We start from the raw sequence: 20,236 nt of genomic DNA on the forward strand, positions 1-20,236 counted from the left end.
TCTTTCTTTCTCTCTCTCTAATGTCCTTAAGTTTGTCCCATCTCTCAATTTTCTCTCTCTATCTCTTCTTTATCTATCTTTCTCCCTCTCAGTCTCTCTATTTCTCTCTCTCTCTCTCTCTAATGTCCTTAAATTTGCCCCATCTCTCTCTCTCTCTCTGTTAATCCCTTTCTTTCTCTCATGTTTAAATTCTCTCTATGTATATATCTCTTTCTCCCTCTCTCTCTATCTTTCTCTTTCTCTCACTTATCATCTCCCTTTCTCTGTCTTAAAATTGTTCCTAGCTCTCTGTAAAACCCTTTCTTTCCTTAATAAACCCTTCTTTCTCTCTCTCTATCTATCTATCCATCTTTCGAACCGCCCTCTCTCTCTCTCTCTCTCCTCTCCCCCCCTTTCCTCTCTCTCTCTCTCTAAAATGTCCTTAAAAATTCCCCTATCTCTCTCTCTCTTACTCCCTCGCCCCCCCCCCCCCCCCCCCTCGTAAAAAGCGTACGAGAGCGCAACACATAGAAATGCGTACAAGTAAATATGAGCGCAACACACACAACAAAATGCGTACAAGTATATATGAGAGCGTTAGTTGAATACTCGACGCACTCTAGTCCCATACATCAGACAAACATGAAGGTACACAATTATAACAATTTTACACACATTCGTAGATAAATCTTTTAGCTATATTGATTAATAGATAGATAATTAGTATGATAGATAGATAGTAAGACAGATAAATAGATAGATAGATAGTAAGATAGATAGATAGACAGATTGATTGATAGTTAGTTAGATAGATAGATAGATAGTAAGATAGATAGTTTGATAGGTAATTTGATGAAAATATTTTTTTCATTGTAGACCATCTTTATAACAAAGTAACTGGATGTCTATCTGTCTATTTGAACAGAAGGATCTTGCTTACCGCTGAACCGATCGTGTTCTCCCTAACAGGGTAGCTTCTCATAGGTCCCAGTAAGGTTTATAACTATTTGGGGGGGGGGGGTATCATCACCCTCCCCAAAAAAATATAAAAAAATCGAAGTTTTTAATATTAAACTTGAACGCAAAATAGACAAATTATTTCTGAAATTAGATATATGAAATAAAAATTTGCAACTAGAGGCCTCTAGGAGCGTAGCCTCTAGTTATATACATAGTGATATTAATGATAGACAGATAGATAGTTTTAAAGAAAGATAGATAGATATATAGATATATAGACAATTATATAGCCACTTCGTTAATAGACAGACAGATAATGTTAGATAGACTGCTAGATAGTTTTATTGACAAAAAAAAATAGATTTGAGCTATTTGTAGATAGAAAAGTTGATAAATAGATAGATAATGATAATATTTTCTTGTATTCATTCGAATCCGGTGGATAGGAACCAGTTCTTATCTATACGAAAAAAAACTATGTTTAGCATCGTATTATATCCAGCTTTCTACAAATATAAAAATGTACACTCATAAGATTAAAACCAGTTTTTTTTTAGCCCGTGCCTTCGGCACCTCTTGTACATTCTATATCCGCGGAAAGCTGTTTATAATACGATGCGAGAAATAACTATTAATATTGTCATGTCGAAAATATGTCAGTTATGAACACTTTTATATAATGCCCTGAATTAGAAATACTAGTTTTTACCACTTTTCTTTAGTAAATTTCTTAGCTTCTATAAAAGATAGACGTCTGATTTTTTGTGTGTAAATTCCCTTACACATGGGCCATAATTAAGCATCTTATAACTTCAGCAGTCAGACCGCTCCTTAACTGCTTTCCGAATGTTTTTTGTTACTTTTGTGGTAGTCAGATTGAACAAGCTTTTCTTAGCTGCTATAAAAGATAAAAGTCTGATTTTTTGTTTGTAAATTCCCTTACACATGTTGCATATTTATGCATTTTACAACATTAGCAGTCAGACCACTCCTTAACTGTTTTCCAAATGTTTTTTGTTACTTTTGTGGTAGTCAGGTTAAACAAATTTGAGCTTTTCTTAGCTGCTATAAAAGATAGAAGTCTGATTTTTTGTGTGTAAATCCCTTACACATGGGCCATAATTAAGCATTTTATAACATTAGCAGTCAAACCGCTTTCAATTGCTTTATGTCCACTTTTATTACTTTTTGTGATAGTCAGGTTTAACAAATTTAAGCATTTCTTAGCTGCTATACAAAATAGAAGTCTGATTTTTTGTGTGTAAATTCTCTTATCCATGGTGCATATTTAAGCATTTTATAACTTTAGCAGTCAAACTGCTTTCAATTGCTTTATGTCCGCTTTTATTACTTTTTGTGAAAGTCATGTATTATTAATTTGAAATTTTCTTAAATGATATTAAAGATAGAAGTCTGATTTTTTGTCTGTAAATTCCCTTACCCAAAATGTTTATTTAAGCATTTTACAACATTAGCAGTCAGACTACTCCATGACTGCTTTTCAACTGCTTTTATTATTTTTATAATTTTCAGGTTTTATTTTGCTTGGCCGCCCTGGTAGCTGCTGCCTCTGCCATGCCCAGATATGTTGTAATCCCTCTAGAGGACCTTCCCTTTTTACCTCAAGGTAAATAGACAGAAAACGGACTAGCTTCAAAAATAAGGAAATGACAGCCGTTTGAAAATTTTAAGTAAAAAAAGGACTTTATAACAAAGGTTGTTAAATAAAAGGGTGAAGGAAGCAAAAATTGACTTTGACTCGCTCATAGTTGGAAATTCATTATCAAACAAGGGTCATGCACCCAGACCGATAAAGGTGTGACAAGGGGCCCGACTGTTAAGGGTTAAGAATACTGGAAATATTTTTTATAATAGGGATACATATACTTTAAATGAAAATATATAAAAATCACGCAACCTTTCTACTATTTACTAATTGTATAGGGATACGTATCCTGGAAAAATAAAATATAATCACGCAACCTTTTCAGGCTTACCCGTTGTATATGAGCCCGGACTATCACGTATGGCCAGACAACTAGCACAGGACGACGTGGGATTCGAGGGAAACTATGATGAGCCTGCTCAGGCTGGAAGGTAAATTTATCCGATTAATATCCGGTGGATTAGAACCGGTTTTCAGCTACACTATCCGCATATTATCCGCGGAAAGCTGTCTATAATATTGAGCGATAAATAACTATAAAACTCATAAGCCTTCTCATACTACAAAATATAGGATTTATACAGTTATTTCTCGTATCGCTTAAAACCGATTAACATCCGCAGGATTAGAACCGGTTCATAACAACACTGAAAAATCATGTATCATATCATATTATATCCAGTTTTCTACAAATATAAAAATGTACAATAATGATATCAAAACCAGTTTTGTTTGCCCGTGCCTTTGGCATCTTGGGGCTACCAAAACTGGTTTTATTCTTATAATTGTACATTTATATATCTGTGGAAAGCTGTTTATAATAAGAAAGAACTATTCTTACTCGATGATGATAAAAAATTACCCCTCCTGTAGATTACAATTATTGGTTTAAAGATTTGGAACCAACTTTTCAAAAAAGAATAAAAGTACCCAAAGTTTTTGAGCCAATAATTATTTAATGTGGTTATAAAACTTTGGGTACCAGTGTCCCCAATCCGTCCCTACAGGTATTTTCTCATCTGTTTTAAAGGGATATGACACTGGCCGATAAATTGATGTACATCCACAGTGATGATACACAAAATTATTCCTTCTGAGGATTAAAATTAGTGGTTGAAACGTTTAAACACTAACCCAAGTACACCAGTGTACCCAAAGTACACTAAAGTACCCAAACTATCATTATTTTTTGTTTCAGCAATGCATATGCCGCCCCCCACGGCGGCGGTGCTGACCACGTCGACTATGGAGCCTACACCGGCGGTTATGGCGCTTTCGGCTGGTACACAGACCACCCAGTTGCCCTTGGTACCGGACATTAAGCTAGTGGTGGAAACGTTGGAACACCCTCGACTTGATAAACCATAGGCCAAAATTTGTAGGAAAAATTTTCAAAAAAAATTGTCAAAATTTTAATAGTTATTTCTCACATCGTATTATAAACAGCTTTCCGCGGATATAAAATTGTACATTTATAAGGGCCAAAAAATCTTATGATTGTACATTTTTAAATTCGTAGAAAACTGGATATAACACGAAGCTAGATATAATTTTTCAGTTTGGCTGAGTACCGGTTCTAATCCACCGGATATTAATCGGTTTCGAAGCCATACGGCAAAAAAGTTCAAAAATCTAAATCTAATAAAATGAATATCAATTAGAAGAATCTCAAAATTGAAAGAAAAAAACTGTTATAAAACTGGTCTAAAATGATTACAAAAATATCATTTTTACAATAAAAAAAAAACTTAAAAGACCAAAAAATAAAGTACAAAAATTGTTATTATTTTCTGTTATTGCTTTGTTGTTAATAAAATATATAAAATTATATTATTTTTTTTTTGCAACGCTTCTACTCGACATGCCTTTGATTTTCCAAGGATAAGACAATGGCCGATAAATTGATTTACATCCCCAATGATTATACACAAATTACCTCTTTTGTAGATTGAAATTAGTGGTTAAAACGTTTAAACACTCAACTTGATAAACCAACCAATCAAAATTTAGTAAGTCCCAAAAGTTTTAAGCCAACTAATAAGAAAACGTTATTGTAAAACTTTAGGGACTAGTGTAATAAACAGGCCATTGCCCCATCTCTCTATCTGCGAATCTCCTTTGTTTTAATTTTGGCATAATGCTTCCTGTAACTGTCGGGTACAATTATGAAAGTGCAGCAACTCATTAATCATTACAAGAAAGTCTGTTTGTACATTTTGTACTTAATTCCCATTATCTATAATACAAAGTAGCTTGATGTCTATCCGTCTGTCCCTTAAGATCTCGGTAACCACTAAACTGATCGGATTCTACTCTTCAGGGTATATACCTATTGGTCCTGTGATGGTTTTAAGCTATTTTCTTGAGGGGTGGGACACCCCCAACCCCCCAAAAACAAAAAATCCCCCCCCATTTTTGAAAAAAAATTGAGGAAGATTTTACTGGTTCTTTTTACGAATTTCGACATAATTTTTTTTTAAATCACCTCTTGGGGAAAAAGCCCCTAGAGGCTAGGGGCGAAGCCGATAGTCTGTAGTACGGTGTCTGTCTTTCTGAAGCTTAAAATCTCGCTGCACCGATATGGTTCTCCTTTAGAGTGAAGCTTCTCATAGGTCCAGGGAAGGTTTTTAACTATTTTTGGAGAGGGTACAACCACATTTCCAAGAATAATTTAAAAAAATATTTATCCTTTTTCTTGAACGCAACATAGACATAACATAGAACCACAAACATTGAAAGTGCCACTAGAGGCCTCTAGGGGCGTAGTTGTTAATTCTAATATAAAAGCAACAGGACGAATTTCTAAGGTTCTCCCTAACCGCTGAACCAATATGATTTCTTAAAATTAAAAATAAGCAAACCCCTCCTTTTTTTACTTTTTCTCTTTAAAGCTAAAAATTAAAATGGGGAAGGTTTTACTCCACCCCCTCCCCTTTCGAGGCCTCTAGGGGCGTAGCCGTTAGTTTTAACTACAATATCCGCCAAATATGACAACGTGTAAGCAAACGGTAGAACAAACGAACATTAACACTTGTAGGTTATCATAACTGAATAAGCAGAATATAATTGTATAAGTCTAAACAAAATTTTAGGTAAATTTGTTGAAAAGCTGTGTGAACCACTGATTCTTATAGGTCCAAGAAAGATTTCTATTTTTGGGAGAGGATACCGTTGTTAAAGTGTCGTTTGTTACTTTAGATTATTTCGCACTGGCTAGCCATAGATAAATGGATAGATAGAAAGATGGATAGATAGACGGATTGATAGATGAATAGACAAAAAGATAGAAAGAAAATGGATTGATGTAGAAAGATAGATAATAAAAAGAAGTGAGAAAAATAACAAACAGAATATAAATGTATATGTCGAAACAAAATTTTAGGTAAATTTGTTGCAAAACTGCTTTAAATACAGAATACTGTTTTAAGGACATGTTTACATTTTAGGACTTGATTATAGAAATGCTTCGCTCATAATATTATACCTTGTTGTCAAAAAAATCTGCATGTTTTAAATAGACTTTCAGACTTTCTGGTAAAAATTATAGATTTGCTTCGTTTTCTAGATAGTACCTAAGTGTTATAAGAATCATCATGCAAAGTTTAAAATCAATAGGAACAATCTAACATATCTAAATGAACTATAACTAAACGAACGGACTGACGGATACTAATTATAGGAAAGCTTTGCTTATAAAAACAGCCTTTTACTTAGAATCCGAATTTCGTTATGAAACTTGGCATGAGTAATCCTTGTAGGTCTCTTTTCCTAAATTGAACAAAGAGGTGATAAAGTTTAGCAGCCAGCCGTTAGCCGTTAATTTTAAAAATAAATACCCAGGAATAAGGTATAACCAACAAGCGAAATAAATCTAAAATAATATTTGGGGGGCAAATGGAGAGGTCGTCAATTTTACGATGTGTTGCCACCCAACGACAGCTGAAAAACACGTTAATGATATGTTTCGTGATTTTATTACGAATTAATTTCGTTGTTGGCAGCAATTTGATTTTGTTGCGGTTCCAGCTCCAGCCTAAAATCAACAAAGAAAATTTTCCGCGTCTATTTTTGACTTTTAAAGGTTTCAAAAGTTCAATTTTTGATAAAAATGGACTTGAAACGCTTAATAGGATTTTCACAATATAAAATTTCAACATTAAGTTTAATCAAGGTATAAGCTGGATTAGATTTATCTTTTTAAAAAATCTTCTAAATTTTTTTTTAAATCTTCGAAAAATAATTAAATATTTATTAAAGATAAAAAAAATCTTGGATATAGTCCCTTCCGTGGCACTGCCTCTTAAAGGGCGTATCGTCGTATTTTCACAGTAGCTTTTCTCCTATCCCTAGACCCTGTTGGGCCAATTCCGTAACCCTTGGGACAATCACCCAACCCAACACAACAAAACGCCCCTTTAGAGGTGTTTCCTCGAAAGGGACTATACCCCATATCTTTTTTTTCATTTTTAGTAAATTTATTAGTAACTATAACAATTTTAAATTTTTATTAAACAAATTTTTACAATTTATACCTATACAATTTTACAAAACATCTAGGAAAAAAACACTGAATTAATCGGGTATAGTCCCTTTCGTGGCAACGCACCTTAAGGGGTGTAGCTTTTCTCCTATTTCTAGCCCCTGCGGGGGGCTCTTACCCTGCGAGGCCAATTTTCTAACCCGGTGGGGCAATCACCAAACCCAATATAACCTAACCTAACCTAAAATAACCTATAAAAAGCCATTTTAAAAATACGACGAATCGCCCCTTAAGGGGCGTTGCCACGAAAGGGACTATTCCCAATTAATCTTCTATTGCAATTAGGGATAGGACAATGGTATAAAGAGTATTAGTTTAAAGCCCCACAAAGTTCCCAAGTCAACGAATAACAAAACGAGGTTAATTTACAGTCCAATGTCCCCTCCCTCCCTCGTAATGAAGATATGACTAAATAATGAAGTAACAGGATGTGTGTCTGTACCGAAGGATCTTGCTAACCGCTGAACCGATCGGGTTCTCCTTAACAGGGTAGCTTCCCGGGAAGGTTCATAACTATTTTTCTCCCAAGAGAATTCATAAAAAATCAAGACTTGAACGCGACATAGAAATGCTACGTATTATTTTTATAAAAAAAAACATTAAAAATGCTACTAGAGGCGCTAGTGACTAAATATGGCGTTGCTACAAATGATCTAATGTTATCAAAGGTCTAATTTTAAAAATTAAAGAAAAAAATCTTCTAATTTTTGAAGAAAAAATCTACTAGCAGTAAAACAAAGTACAAAATCCAATCCAAAATGGCGATAAAACATAAAATTCAAAATCAAAATTTCTTTCTTGAATAACTTTGTCCACGGGCTGGAAATTGAAATTCCGTCCGACATTTTGTCTAAAATCTGTGTTGGCTACCCAATGGAATGGTTTCGAACCCTATATCAAAAATCGACCTTTACCTAACAGAGTAAATTTGTAAGATTTGACCTTTTATAGCATTAGACCTTTTGTAAATTAAAGGGGGAGGTAGATTGTGCTAAAATTCCGTAAAGGTGTGATTTTTAAGGCTTAAAACAGTAGTAGAACGTTAAAATTGATGTTTAAAATTTTTTTTTTACCATAGTTCTTTTCAATAAGGAATATACATATTTAGTGAATATTATCGTTCTACTACTGTTTTAAAGCCTTAAAACTCACACCTTTACGGAATTTAAGCAAAACCTAACCCTCCCCCTCTCCTTTATTTTTTTTGTAGCATTAGACCTTTTGTACGCCCTATACATGTAAACGCGATTATCGAGTATAGCTTCAAAACCGATTAATAACCGCTGGATTGGAACCGGTTCTCAGCCATAAATCATTGATAGCATCGTATTACAGGCAATTTTCCACGAATATCAAAATAAAAATAATAATAATACAAATACCCCAGTTTTATTAGCCCGGGCATACGGCCCTTTAGAAATGGAATTAATCTTGTAAATATTTTTATTTTCATATCCACGGAAAGCTGGCTATAATGCGATGCGAAAAATAACTATATATCCCATTATATCAATACAGTTTTTCTGCGGATACTAAAATAAAAAATATGTGATAACTTCTTGTTTAGGTATTAATTCAAAATTCTTTTTATTGTAAAATTGTGGTCATGTGAAGGAAACGAAGTTGCGGATTTCGTCATTATCACACAGTAGCTTTCCCCCTATTTCTAGCCCATGCGGGAGGCTCTCACCCTGCGGGGCATTCATTAACATTTACCTGACCTAACCTTACCTAAAAAGCTACTGTGAAAAAATGACGAAACCCGCAACTTTGTTTCCTTAACAAGATCCGAAAATTGTCTATAATACGACACGCTGCAATACACAACTATTAAACTGTTTTAAACCTATTTTAAAACATTTAACGTGCCCCTAGAGGCCTCTAGGGGGCATAGCCGCTAGTTCTAAGTATTGATTTGTTGTGCCGTTCATGAGATCTTGATGTAGCCGATACTCAGTGCTGAAAATAAAGAAAAACAAAGATGACAACATCCATAAAGTGAAGCTCTAAAATGGGTGGGAAAAAAAATATTAACACTTTCAGAACTAAATAAGCAGATTATAAATATATAAGTTTAAACAAAATTTTAAGTAAAGGGGGGAGGGGGGGTGGTTACTCTGGACTCGTGCCACGACATACCAGCAATTTTATTTTGGGTGCTACTTCCTTAGTTTTAGAGATAATTGGGTAAAATCTTTTGGGCTGGGTCACTAATTACCCCAAGTTTTGGTATCTTTCAAAAAAAAACGATGGCGCCATTTTCCGCCGCCGCCAAAAAAAAAACCATGTGGTTTTAACTCGACTTTTCTTGCCAACCCTGGCTCATACCTTCAAATGCCAAAATGGCTGAAGACAATTGCTGCCACCAGTATTGAGATCATTAGCAGCACGGGCAACCAGGTTTTCAAACATCCTAAAAAAATCCTTGCTTATAACTTTGCTTATCGTACTAGTAACCCGCGACCGTGGCTCAACACGTAGGGCATCAACTCGTAGTCGGGAAGGTGGTAGGCTCGAATCTCGGTCCGATACAGCATCATAACTAAAGACATTTAAATGGTTCCTATTGCTGCTATGTCAGATACGCGACATAATTAGTTACAGTAGGGGGATTGCCTTGGTCCAAAAAATGGCAACTCATTACCATGCACAGTTGGGACTTCTCAGACAAAGGTCGTGCAATCAAAGGGGTAGTTGTCTGGGGGTGTTGATACCCTAGGTGATGGAGCCCGTTGCATTGCAATTTAAAATGCAGAGTTTGTTCAAAGGTGACGTGGAGAGGTCTTGTACCCGAAGCGTCACCACGCCTCTAGAGTCAATAGTCAATCGTACTAGTAATCAACATTCAAAAAAAAAAATAAAAACAAGAATAGTTTTGACGAAAACTGAGGACTTTTTGAAATGAAAAAAAAACTGCCCTTTCACATACCTATACACTTTAAACATATAGAAATTAATCTGTAACACAAAGTAGAACGATTTATGTCTGTCCGAAGCTTATGATCTCATAAACCACTGAATCGAATGGGCTCTACTCTTCAGAAAATATACCTACTTCTCTGTGATGATTTTGGGCTATTTTTCTGGGGGGGGGGGGGGGTGGGGGACTTTCCCAATCCCCCTAGAGTAAAAATACCCCCCGCAAAAAAAATTAATTTCTTTTTAAAACTAAAATTTAAAAAAGGGAAGTAGTCAATTAACGTACCCCGCCGCCCCCCAAAAAATAACCCTTCAGATTTTTTTTTACTTTAAAAAATAATCTAAAAAAAAAAAAATGGGTTGTTAATTCAACCTCCCCTCCCTAGGGAGCGTAGTCGCTTGGCAGTATTAAACTAACTAAAAAAGACCATTCTATCTTTTTCAATAAGAAAATAGTTAATTTGAAAAAAAAAAATTAAATGATGTTTATGTGCCTATAGTTTTTTAAAAAAATGCTAAATAATTCCTTATTCAAAAAATCCACAAGACGACCAAAACAGCCTTGAAAGATTCCCTTTACGCTTTTGTATTCAAGAATTTGCTTTTTTTCATTCCATATGCTTTTTAGTAACGAGAATGCCTTCAAAATATAACACCTAGGAGCGTAGCTGCTCTAGGTTTCTCAGATTTTGTTGATAACAATAAACAACAGTAAGTATTATAACTGAACTTATACTTTTGAATTTATGATATTAAATTTAAACACTTTGTCTCACTCAATTAATTTATGTATGTAATTTTAGGAATTGAACTGTTTGAATGACTAATAAAGATGGTATATATTGGCAATTCCTCTGTTTATTTATTATTTTTTTTAATGCAAAGCTTCTCTACAAGTAGCTACCAAAATACTGACCTGAAACATTGACGTATTTTCCATGGATGAGTAATAGAAAACAGAGCGACACCATGTTGTAACTAAAACAAGGATGACAACATCAATAAGTAGCGAAGCTATAAAATAAGATGGCAGAACAAACAAACAAATTTCGGGTATAGTCTCTTTAGTTCCAATGCCTCTTAAGGGGCAATTCGTCTTATTTTCACATTAGCTTTTTATAGGTTATGTTATGTTAGGAGTTAAGTTAGGTGATTGCCCCGCATGGTTAGGCAATTTGTACCGCAGGGTTAAAGCCCCCCGCAGGGTTAAGGCTAAAATAAGCTACTGTGAAAATACAACGAATCGCCTCTTAAGAGGCGTTGCTACGAAAGGGACTATACCCAAATTTTATTTTATAGGGTACCTAGAAAATTATTTTAGAAAAGTTTTTTTTCTTGATTCAACGAATATTATATTCCTGTTTTTTTTATGGCAACATCTGCTCAAATCTCAAAACTTTATCATAGGTATAAGAATGATTTTATCCCTAATAACCTATCCTCTCAGTCCAAAGATAAAGTCTATACACCAGGTTTACTCAAACGTGTCAAAACCTCCCCCCCCCCTCTTATTTTCACATAGTTTTTTTATATGATTCAACGAGTCTTCTACTCCTGGTTTATTTTTATGACAACTTAACATCTGCTGTATAACACACTGTGTTCAATTATCAATTTTTCTTGCTTCGCTACTTATGAATGTTGTAAACCTTTTGATTGCATGACAATTGTCTGAAAATCCTAAGAATTTCAGTTCTGCCCGTTCTCAGGGATCTAAAGGGATAAGACAATGGCCGATTAATTGATGTACATCCCTAATGATCATACACAAAATTAACCCTTCCGTAGATTAAATTTATTAGTTGAAACGTTGAACTCTCAACTTAATGAATTAACCAATTAAATTTCAAGTTTCGAACGTTGTTAAGCCAACGAATAAGAAAACGTTATTATAAAACTTTGGGGACTAGTGTAATAAAGAGTCCATTGACCCCTTTCTCTCTTTCTGGTCTGTTCTGGATCTAAGGTATTCTACCCAATATACTCTACCTAGTATACAGCAAGTTTTTAGAAAGAAGCGAAGCCACTTTATAATTTATTTCCGTATGTCTGTATGTCTGTATGAGGGAGGAAGGGGACAATGACCTTTTTATTACACTAGTCCCCAAAGTTTTATACTAACGTTTTCTAATTCATTGGCTCAAAAACGTTAGGGACTTTAATTAAATTTTGATTGGTTAGTTCATTATGATGAGTGTCCAAACGTTTCCACCACTAATTATAATATATTAAAGATGTAAGGTTGTGTTTCGACATTGGGATGTGTATCAATTTAACGGCCATTGTCTTATCCATTTAGATTTTGTAGATTTTTAACGCTCGGTATTATAGACAACTTTCTGCGGATAGTATGACTGAGAACCGGTTCCAATCCAGCAGATAACATACTTACTTTGACTTTCCGTTGTAGTTCATAATATTGAGTGCTTTGGCCACGTGGGAATGGCAGTTGTCGCAGAATAAATTGTGTACTCTGAAAAGAAATAATATTTAAAATAAAATTTAAGAATAGAATGTGTGATAATACAGATACCCCGACTTCATATAACCAGTTAATAATTATTTCTCGCATCGTATTATAAACAGCTTTATGCTGATATAAGATGTACAATTATAAGATTTAAACCAGTTTTTTTTAGCCCAGAGATGCCAAAGGTATGTGCTAAAAAAACTGGTTTTAATCTTATGATTGTACATTTTTATATGCGTAGAAAACTGGATATAATGCGATGCTAGACATAGTTTTGTCGTATGGATGAAAACCGGTTCTAATCCACCGGATATTAATCGGATTTGAATGAATATGAGAAAGAAATTTCAACATTTCATGGATTTTTTCCACAGCTTATAGATTTTTCCCATGGTTTAAAGTTTTCCCCCGTGTATATATAGAATTTCTCTTCAGTTCATAGATTTTAAAAAAATTTGCCAATGTTCATAAAATTTCCCATGTTTTTTACAATTTTTCCACGGTCCCTTTAATTTAGGTAGCATGGTCTAACTTTTTACTGTAAATGTCTGAGGCTTGTCTTATAGCATTGTTAAAAAAGAAAGCGCCCCTTTTATTCTTTCATTATGCAAAATATTCCCAAAGTTTATTCCATTTTCCCAGAGTGCAATTTTCCCATGGTTAAAAAATGTTCACATGGGTCAAAAAATTTTCCTGGGTTTCACAAAAATTTCTAAAAGTTTATTGAATTTTTGCATGGTTATTAAAATTTTCCCACGTTTCCTAAAATTTTCTCATGGTCTAACCTTTTACTATAAATGTCTGAGGCTTGTATGACAGCATTGTCCCAGCCAACAGCTCCACCCTCCGCCTTACTCGGGTCCAACTGCCAATACCTACAAAGTTTAAATTATCAGAGAGAGAGGGGATAATGAGCTATTACACTAGTCCCCAAAGTTTTTTAATATCGTTTTCTTATTCGTTGACTTATCAACTTTGGGGAATTTTGTGAATTTTGAATGGTTCATTCATTAAGTTGAGTGTTTAAACATTTCAATCACTAACTTTAATCTACAGAAGGGGTAATTTTGTGTATCATCATTGAGGAGGTACATCAATTTATCAGACATTGTCTTATCCCTTTAAATCCCTGTGAAAATTTAGTTGGTGATGTCTAATAACGAACAATTTGACATCACCAAAATAATCATCATGTTGTTTTTGTGAAAATAAGCGAGCTATATAAATTCAATATAACACAAGAATACGACTTTCCAGTCTTGATATTTTTAAGCTATATGGTAAAAATGAATTTCTTTCAAATACATGTCCTGTAGATGTAGTTTAGACTATTGAACAGGAAAAAAAATAAGCAGTTCACTAAATTCAAGTTTAATTGCACTTTGTGCATAATAACATTTGAGTCTTAACTGTTAGTAAAATGGGCTAAATATTGAGCAAGAATTCTGAAATTTGGTACATAAGCATAGTCCATTAGGTACTAGGTTCATCTATCTATGCAAAAAAAAAAAATTATTTTTAGGTTAGGTAAGAAAAAACCCCGTGAAAATGGGGATTTTAGGCCATTAGGTTGATTTTTTTCCTTTCAATTAAAAAATCATGGTCGGTCCGTCCGCAACGGTTAGCTCTTTTCTTTAATTTAGGCATGTTAGAATTGTCCTATCGTTTTGAAACTTTGCATGGTGATTCCTGTAGTAGTTAGGTATCATAGAGTAGCAACTCTGTAATCGTTACCACAATGCCCGTACGTCCATTTTAAACAGGTTGATTGGGTAGATTTATCTGATTTTTGGAATACTGGTTCTTAGGACAACAAAGTACAATGTTATAAGCGAAACATCTCAATATTAAAGTCATAAAAAAGCAGTATTTCAACAAATTTACTTAAATTTACTTTTATACATGTATATTTTGATTATTCAGTTCTGACACTCTACATGTATTAATGTTCGTTTGTCCTACCATTTCAGAGCTTTGCTTTTATGAATTGCCTCAAGGTAGCATATTAGGTCTCTGATCTTTCTAGAATGGAGTGCCACAAGGTAGCATATTAGGTCCATTTATATTTCTAGAATTGAGTGCCACAAGGTAGTATATTAGGTCCTCTAATATATATAGAATGGAGTATCCCAAGGTAGCATATTAGGTTCTTTGATATTTCTAGAATGGAGTGCCACAAGGTAGCATATTAAGTACTCTGATATTTCTAGAATTGAGTACCCCAAGGTAGCATATTAGGTCCTCTGATATTTCTAGAATGGAGTGCCACAAGGTAGCATATTAGGTTCTTTGATATTTCTAGAATGAAGTGCCCCAAGGTAGCATATTAGGTTCTTTGATATTTCTAGAATGGAGTGCCACAAGGTAGCATATTAGGTCCTCTGATATTTCTAGAATGGGGTGCCATATAATAGCTTATTAGGTACTCTGATATTTCTAGAATAAAGTACCACAAGGTAGCATATTAGGTACTCTGATATTTCTAGAATGGAGTGCCCCAAGGTAGCATATTAGGTTCTTTGATGATTGTAAACATCATGCTTACTTTGTTGGATTACCAAAGGCCATGTTGTCCTCTGAAACATAATAAGGTCCAGCAAAGTCTCTAATCACACCCTGTAAATACATAGATAGATCAGTAGATAGATAGATAAATGGATTAATAGATAGATAGATCAATTAATTTATAGATTAGTAGATAGTGCTACAGATTGTTATATCAATGGATTGATAGATAGATAGATTGATGGATTAATACATAAATAGATCAATGGTTTAAAATATAGATTGATAGATAGATGTATCAATGTAATGTAAAATTGATCAGTAGATTGATAAAAAGATCAATAAATTGATAGATAGATAAATGGATTGATAGATAGATAGAAGAATTGATCCGTAAATTGATAGACAAATCAATGGATTGACATATTGATAGAGAGATAGATTGAAGATTGATCAAATGGTTGATAGATAGATAGATCAATGGACTTATAGACAGTGTTTCGGATCCGCATTGATTGTATGCGGATCCGGATCCTTGACAATAAAAATAAAATCACCAAATTTTTCAAAAAATATTTATTCTTTAATTCGAAGTCAAAAATACTTTTAATTTTCAAGTCTAAACCTAAACCTCAAAGATTGGCTCTCATCAAGAGAATGTCTGAGATTTTATGTAAATTTAGGTAGAATTTTCCATTTTTTCCGCATTTTTTTGAGTCCGAAACTCTGATACTCTTATACTCTGATATAGATACCTAGTAAGTTAATCAATAGAATAATAGATTGATCAATATATTGATAGAGAGATAGATTGATATATAGATTAATAGATTGATAGATAGATAGATCAATGGATTGATAGATAGGTCAATAGATTTATAGATAGATCAGTAGATAGATAGATAGATCAGTAGATTAATACATAAAGCGATGGATTGATAGAGAGATCGATTGATATATAGATAAATAGATTGAATGATACTTTAACAAATTGATGTATCAATGAACTTATAGATTGTAAGATAGATAGTAGATAGTACTACCGTTTCAAAGCTTTGCTTTTTATGTTTATTGTCATCCTTGTGATTAATACTCACCGAAGACATGCAGATGCCAAGATGTCCAATGAATGGAAAGAGCCAGGTGAGACAGGGTATGGGAGTCCATACAAGGCAGTATGGGTATCTATAATTGGTCAATTATCATGTCAGGAATCTGCAGTTCATAGAATTTTCCCACGATTCATAGAATTTTCCCATTATTCATAAAATTTTCCCACGATCCATAGAATTTTCTCACGATTCATAAAACTTTTCCACGGTGCCCAGAAATATATCAAAAGAAGGAGAGGACATAGAACAAGTAAGACAGGGTATGGGAGTCCATACAAGGCAGTATGGGTATCTATAATGGGTCAATAATCATCTCAGGAATCTGCAGTTCATAAAATTTTCCCATGTATATAACAATTTCCTATGGTTAATAGAATTTTCCCATGATCCATAGAATTTTCTCACGATTAATAAAACTTTCCCACGGTGCGGAGAAATTTCTGAAGAGAAGGAGAGGACCTAGAATAAGTAAGACAGGGTATGGGAGTCCATACAAGGCAGTATGGGTATCTGTAATTGGTCAATTATCATCTCAGGAATCTGCAGTTCATAAAATATTCTCATGATTCATAGAATTTTCTCATGATTCATAGAATTTTCTCACGATTCATAAAATTTTCCAACAGTTCATAAAATTATCCAGTGATTAATTTTTTTCCCACGGTTCAGAGTATTTTCCCATAGTTTATCAAATTTTCCATGGTTACTAGAATTTTCCCATGATTCTTAAAATATTCCCACGGTGCGCAGAAATTTCTCAAGTGAAGGAGAGGACATAAACCAAGTAAGAAAGGGTATGGGGGTCAACTAAATAAACCAACCAACCAAAATTCAATAAAAATCTCTTTGATTGTTAAACCAAGAGAACGATATTTTAAAACTTTGGGAACTAGTGTAATAAACAGTCCCAATGTCTCCCTTCCTGGCCTCCATGCAGATTTGAGTTGAGTGTTCATACATTTCAACTACTAATTTTAATCTACAGAAGGGATAATTTTGCCGTATTATCAATAGGGATGTTCATCAATTTATCGGCCATTGTCTAATCCCTTTAGATCCCTGGAATGCTGCAGATTCTTGAAATGATTCCTGTGACGTTCAGCATCTATCTTTCCGTCAGCCATTTTGTTTTCAATCAATCAATCAATTCTGTACAAAGGGGTAGTTGCACGAAATGCATTTAAACTTGAATTTAGTGAACCGCATATTTTTTTCCTGTTCAATAGTTTTAACAACATTTATAGCCAGGGCATATATTTCAAAAAATTTCAATTTTTAAAAGCGAAGCTTTTCTATAATTAGAGTAGGTCCGTACGTACGTACGTAACGGATAGCTTTTTTCGTTAAGTTAGGAAGTTTTGAAATGTCCTATTGATTTCAAACTTTGCTGTAGTAGTTAGGTACGACTTAGAAAGTGTAGCAACTCTATAATCGTTACCAGAATTGAAGTACGTCTATTTAAAAAATGTTGAATTTTAACTTTTAACAACAATTTTTATGTGATATAATCATCCGATTGATCTGATTTTTGGAGTACCGATTCCTATTACAATAAGGTACAATATTATTAGCAAAGCATCTCTATAATCAAGTCATAAAAATGTCAGTATGTCCGTTAACAGTATTCTGTATTTAAGAAGTTTTGCAACAAATTTACGTTTATTTTTGTAAATATATTTATATTGTAAATTCAGTTCTGACACTCTACAAGAGTTAATGTTTGTTGTCCTACCTTTTTAGAGCTTCGCTTTTTTGGATGTTGTCATCCTTGTTTGCCACGTAGTTTTAAAAATATCAAGACTTGAAAATCATATATTCTTATGATATATGCAACCTATAAGACTGTCTTATTTTCAAAAAAATAACATGACGACTAATTTAGTGATGTCTAATCCTATTATATAAAGATTTTTTGTGTGTAGCGAAGGATCTCGCCAACCATTGAACCGATATTGTTCTCCTTTACAGAGAAGCTTCGTATATGTCCTGAGATGGTTTTAGGCTATTTTATCTTAAATAAATAAGTCTGGGTATGATTTAAGGCTATTTTTCTGCCCTTCCCTTTTGTTTTGAATATAGAGCCCCTAGATGCTAGGGACGCATCAGCTAGTTGTTTGATATTGTAATACAAAATTATATATGTTTGGTGATATACTTATTCTTGAAATCATTTATATGGAATGCACTTCATGCAACTATCCCTTTTATACAAAAAATACAAATGCCTAAAAACCGTTTACATTGATTTTTGACAACATTTTTATATTATCTGAAAAATATATATATAAATTTTAAAAATTGCATTTTTGATCACAGAATATTCTATACACAAAAATAGTTATTTATCGCATCGTATTATAGACAGCTTTCCGCGAATATTAAAATGAAGATTTTTGTATTTCAAAACTGGTAGGTATTAATTTTATGATTATTATTTTAATCTTGGTGGAAAATTGTCTGTAATACGATGATTTTTAGAGTGGCTGAGAACCAATTCTAATCGGTTTTGAAGCCATACTGGAAAAATACAAAATTTGTAAAGACTATAGGTAGGTATAGTGTATAACAAATAAGAAATGCAAAAAAAATGTAGCAGCTTGTAACGGCTAAGCAGCGGCTTAAAATTCATAGCTACATTATCTGAGCTGGATCTTTAAATCATTTCAATGGTGCGCAAAATCGGGGTGAGCCAACTTTCCACCAATGAGAGCACAGCATTTTACCAAATGCCGCGCTGTGATTGGCTGAAATTTGGCGCTCCCCGATTTGGCGCACCATTGAAATGATTTAAAGATCCAGCTCTGGACTAAGCTGTTATGAACATTAAAAAAGCACAGAGAGCACAACTTTGGAAAACGCGCAAATTTTAGGCGATTTCACTCATATGGCATATGGACCCATGTGTTAGAGCACTTCCCCCCCCCTTCAATTAAATTTGAAAAAATAGAGGGCGGGGAGGTGTTAGTTGGTCCAAAAATAGGTTGCAGTGAAACCACCGATTTAAAAAAAATGATAATATAAAACAGGTCATGTAAAGGAAACGAAGTTGCGGATTTCGTCATATTTTCACAGTAGCTTTTCTCCTAGTTCTAGCCCCTGCGGGGGGCTCTAACCCTGCGGAACAATCACCAAACTTAACCTAAAACAACCCTTCAACGGCTACTGTGAAAATACGACGAAACCCGCAACTTCGTTTACTTCACATGACCCTATGAAACATCAAAAAAGTAAAACTGAACCAAATTAACCCATTAGTGCCGAACCGGGCACTAAAACCCGGTTCCGAAAAATGGAAAAAAAACCGGTTTCCGGCTTCATAATTGCATCATTCTCAGAATGAATCCCCCCTCTACTACCCTGACTTTCATTTCCCCCTGGAGCAGGCAGTTTAGCTTACTTCCGTTTGCTGGTATAGCTCAACAAAATTTGAAAATCATGAAAATTCAAAATACCCTTCTAACTTTTTTGTTTTTATAGTAAAGTCGCTGATTTTTTTTGTGAAATCTAATGTTTATTGACAAGTACATCTATTTGTGAATTCGTTTTATTCAAATTATAATTTTTTATGTGATTTTTTTATCGTTTTTTTACGCCCTATTATGACCCGGTTCGGCTTGGCCATAAATACCCGAAAATTTTAAAACCCGGCTCGGTTTCGGTTTTTATTACCCGGTTTTAACTTTTCAACCAATAAAATAACAGTTTACGTCATTAGTAAGGGTTTGAGCCACCCTAATAACCCTAGTAATCTCTATAGGTGTCACCCAATAGTTTTATGCTCGTTTTCTGATATGTAACACCCAAATTTTATATGTTCTTTTTTTGTAGTGTGTGTCTTTTAAAACTTCGAGCAACGGGTTTTTTTACCCGAAAACGGCGGCACCTATAGCCGAAACACTAAATTTGAAATAAATCGCTTCGTATTATACTTGTAGCTCTTTAGATTACATGAGGTTGTGTAGTTTTCAATTACGGATCGTATCAAAGTTCTAAAAAGTGTTCATCTCACTTTTGGCGTTCAAAAATTACATTTTTCGATTTTTGGTCAAAATAACCGGGTTTATACAGGTCAACCGGGTTTTAAA

The 20,236-nt window shown here is 34.0% G+C and overlaps 2 protein-coding genes across 2 annotated transcripts; one reads left to right on the top strand and one right to left on the bottom strand.

Annotated features, from left to right (window-relative positions):
• The first annotated feature begins 506 nt into the window (after positions 1-506).
• On the top strand, positions 507-4,430 carry LOC145307264 (uncharacterized). Its single transcript, XM_080149631.1, has 4 exons — positions 507-627; positions 2,473-2,566; positions 2,931-3,036; positions 3,804-4,430. Exons 1-4 carry the CDS (start codon positions 529-531, stop codon positions 3,925-3,927), a joined length of 423 nt encoding a protein of 140 aa, XP_080005757.1. The 5' UTR covers positions 507-528; the 3' UTR covers positions 3,928-4,430.
• Positions 4,431-7,096: 2,666 nt separating this feature from the next.
• LOC145306832 (transmembrane protein 222-like) lies at positions 7,097-18,423 on the bottom strand. Its single transcript, XM_080149143.1, has 9 exons — positions 18,353-18,423; positions 17,241-17,300; positions 16,137-16,224; positions 15,080-15,150; positions 13,320-13,409; positions 12,457-12,537; positions 10,981-11,042; positions 9,474-9,558; positions 7,097-9,104 (listed from the first exon to the last, which is right to left on the bottom strand). Exons 2-8 carry the CDS (start codon positions 17,273-17,275, stop codon positions 9,476-9,478), a joined length of 510 nt encoding a protein of 169 aa, XP_080005269.1. The 5' UTR covers positions 17,276-17,300; positions 18,353-18,423; the 3' UTR covers positions 7,097-9,104; positions 9,474-9,475.
• Between the last annotated feature and the right edge of the window lie 1,813 nt (positions 18,424-20,236).

Source organism: Acartia tonsa, chromosome 15 (assembly GCF_053477335.1).
Source record: "Acartia tonsa isolate MP-2025a chromosome 15, ASM5347733v1, whole genome shotgun sequence".
NCBI lineage: Eukaryota > Metazoa > Arthropoda > Copepoda > Calanoida > Acartiidae > Acartia > Acartia tonsa.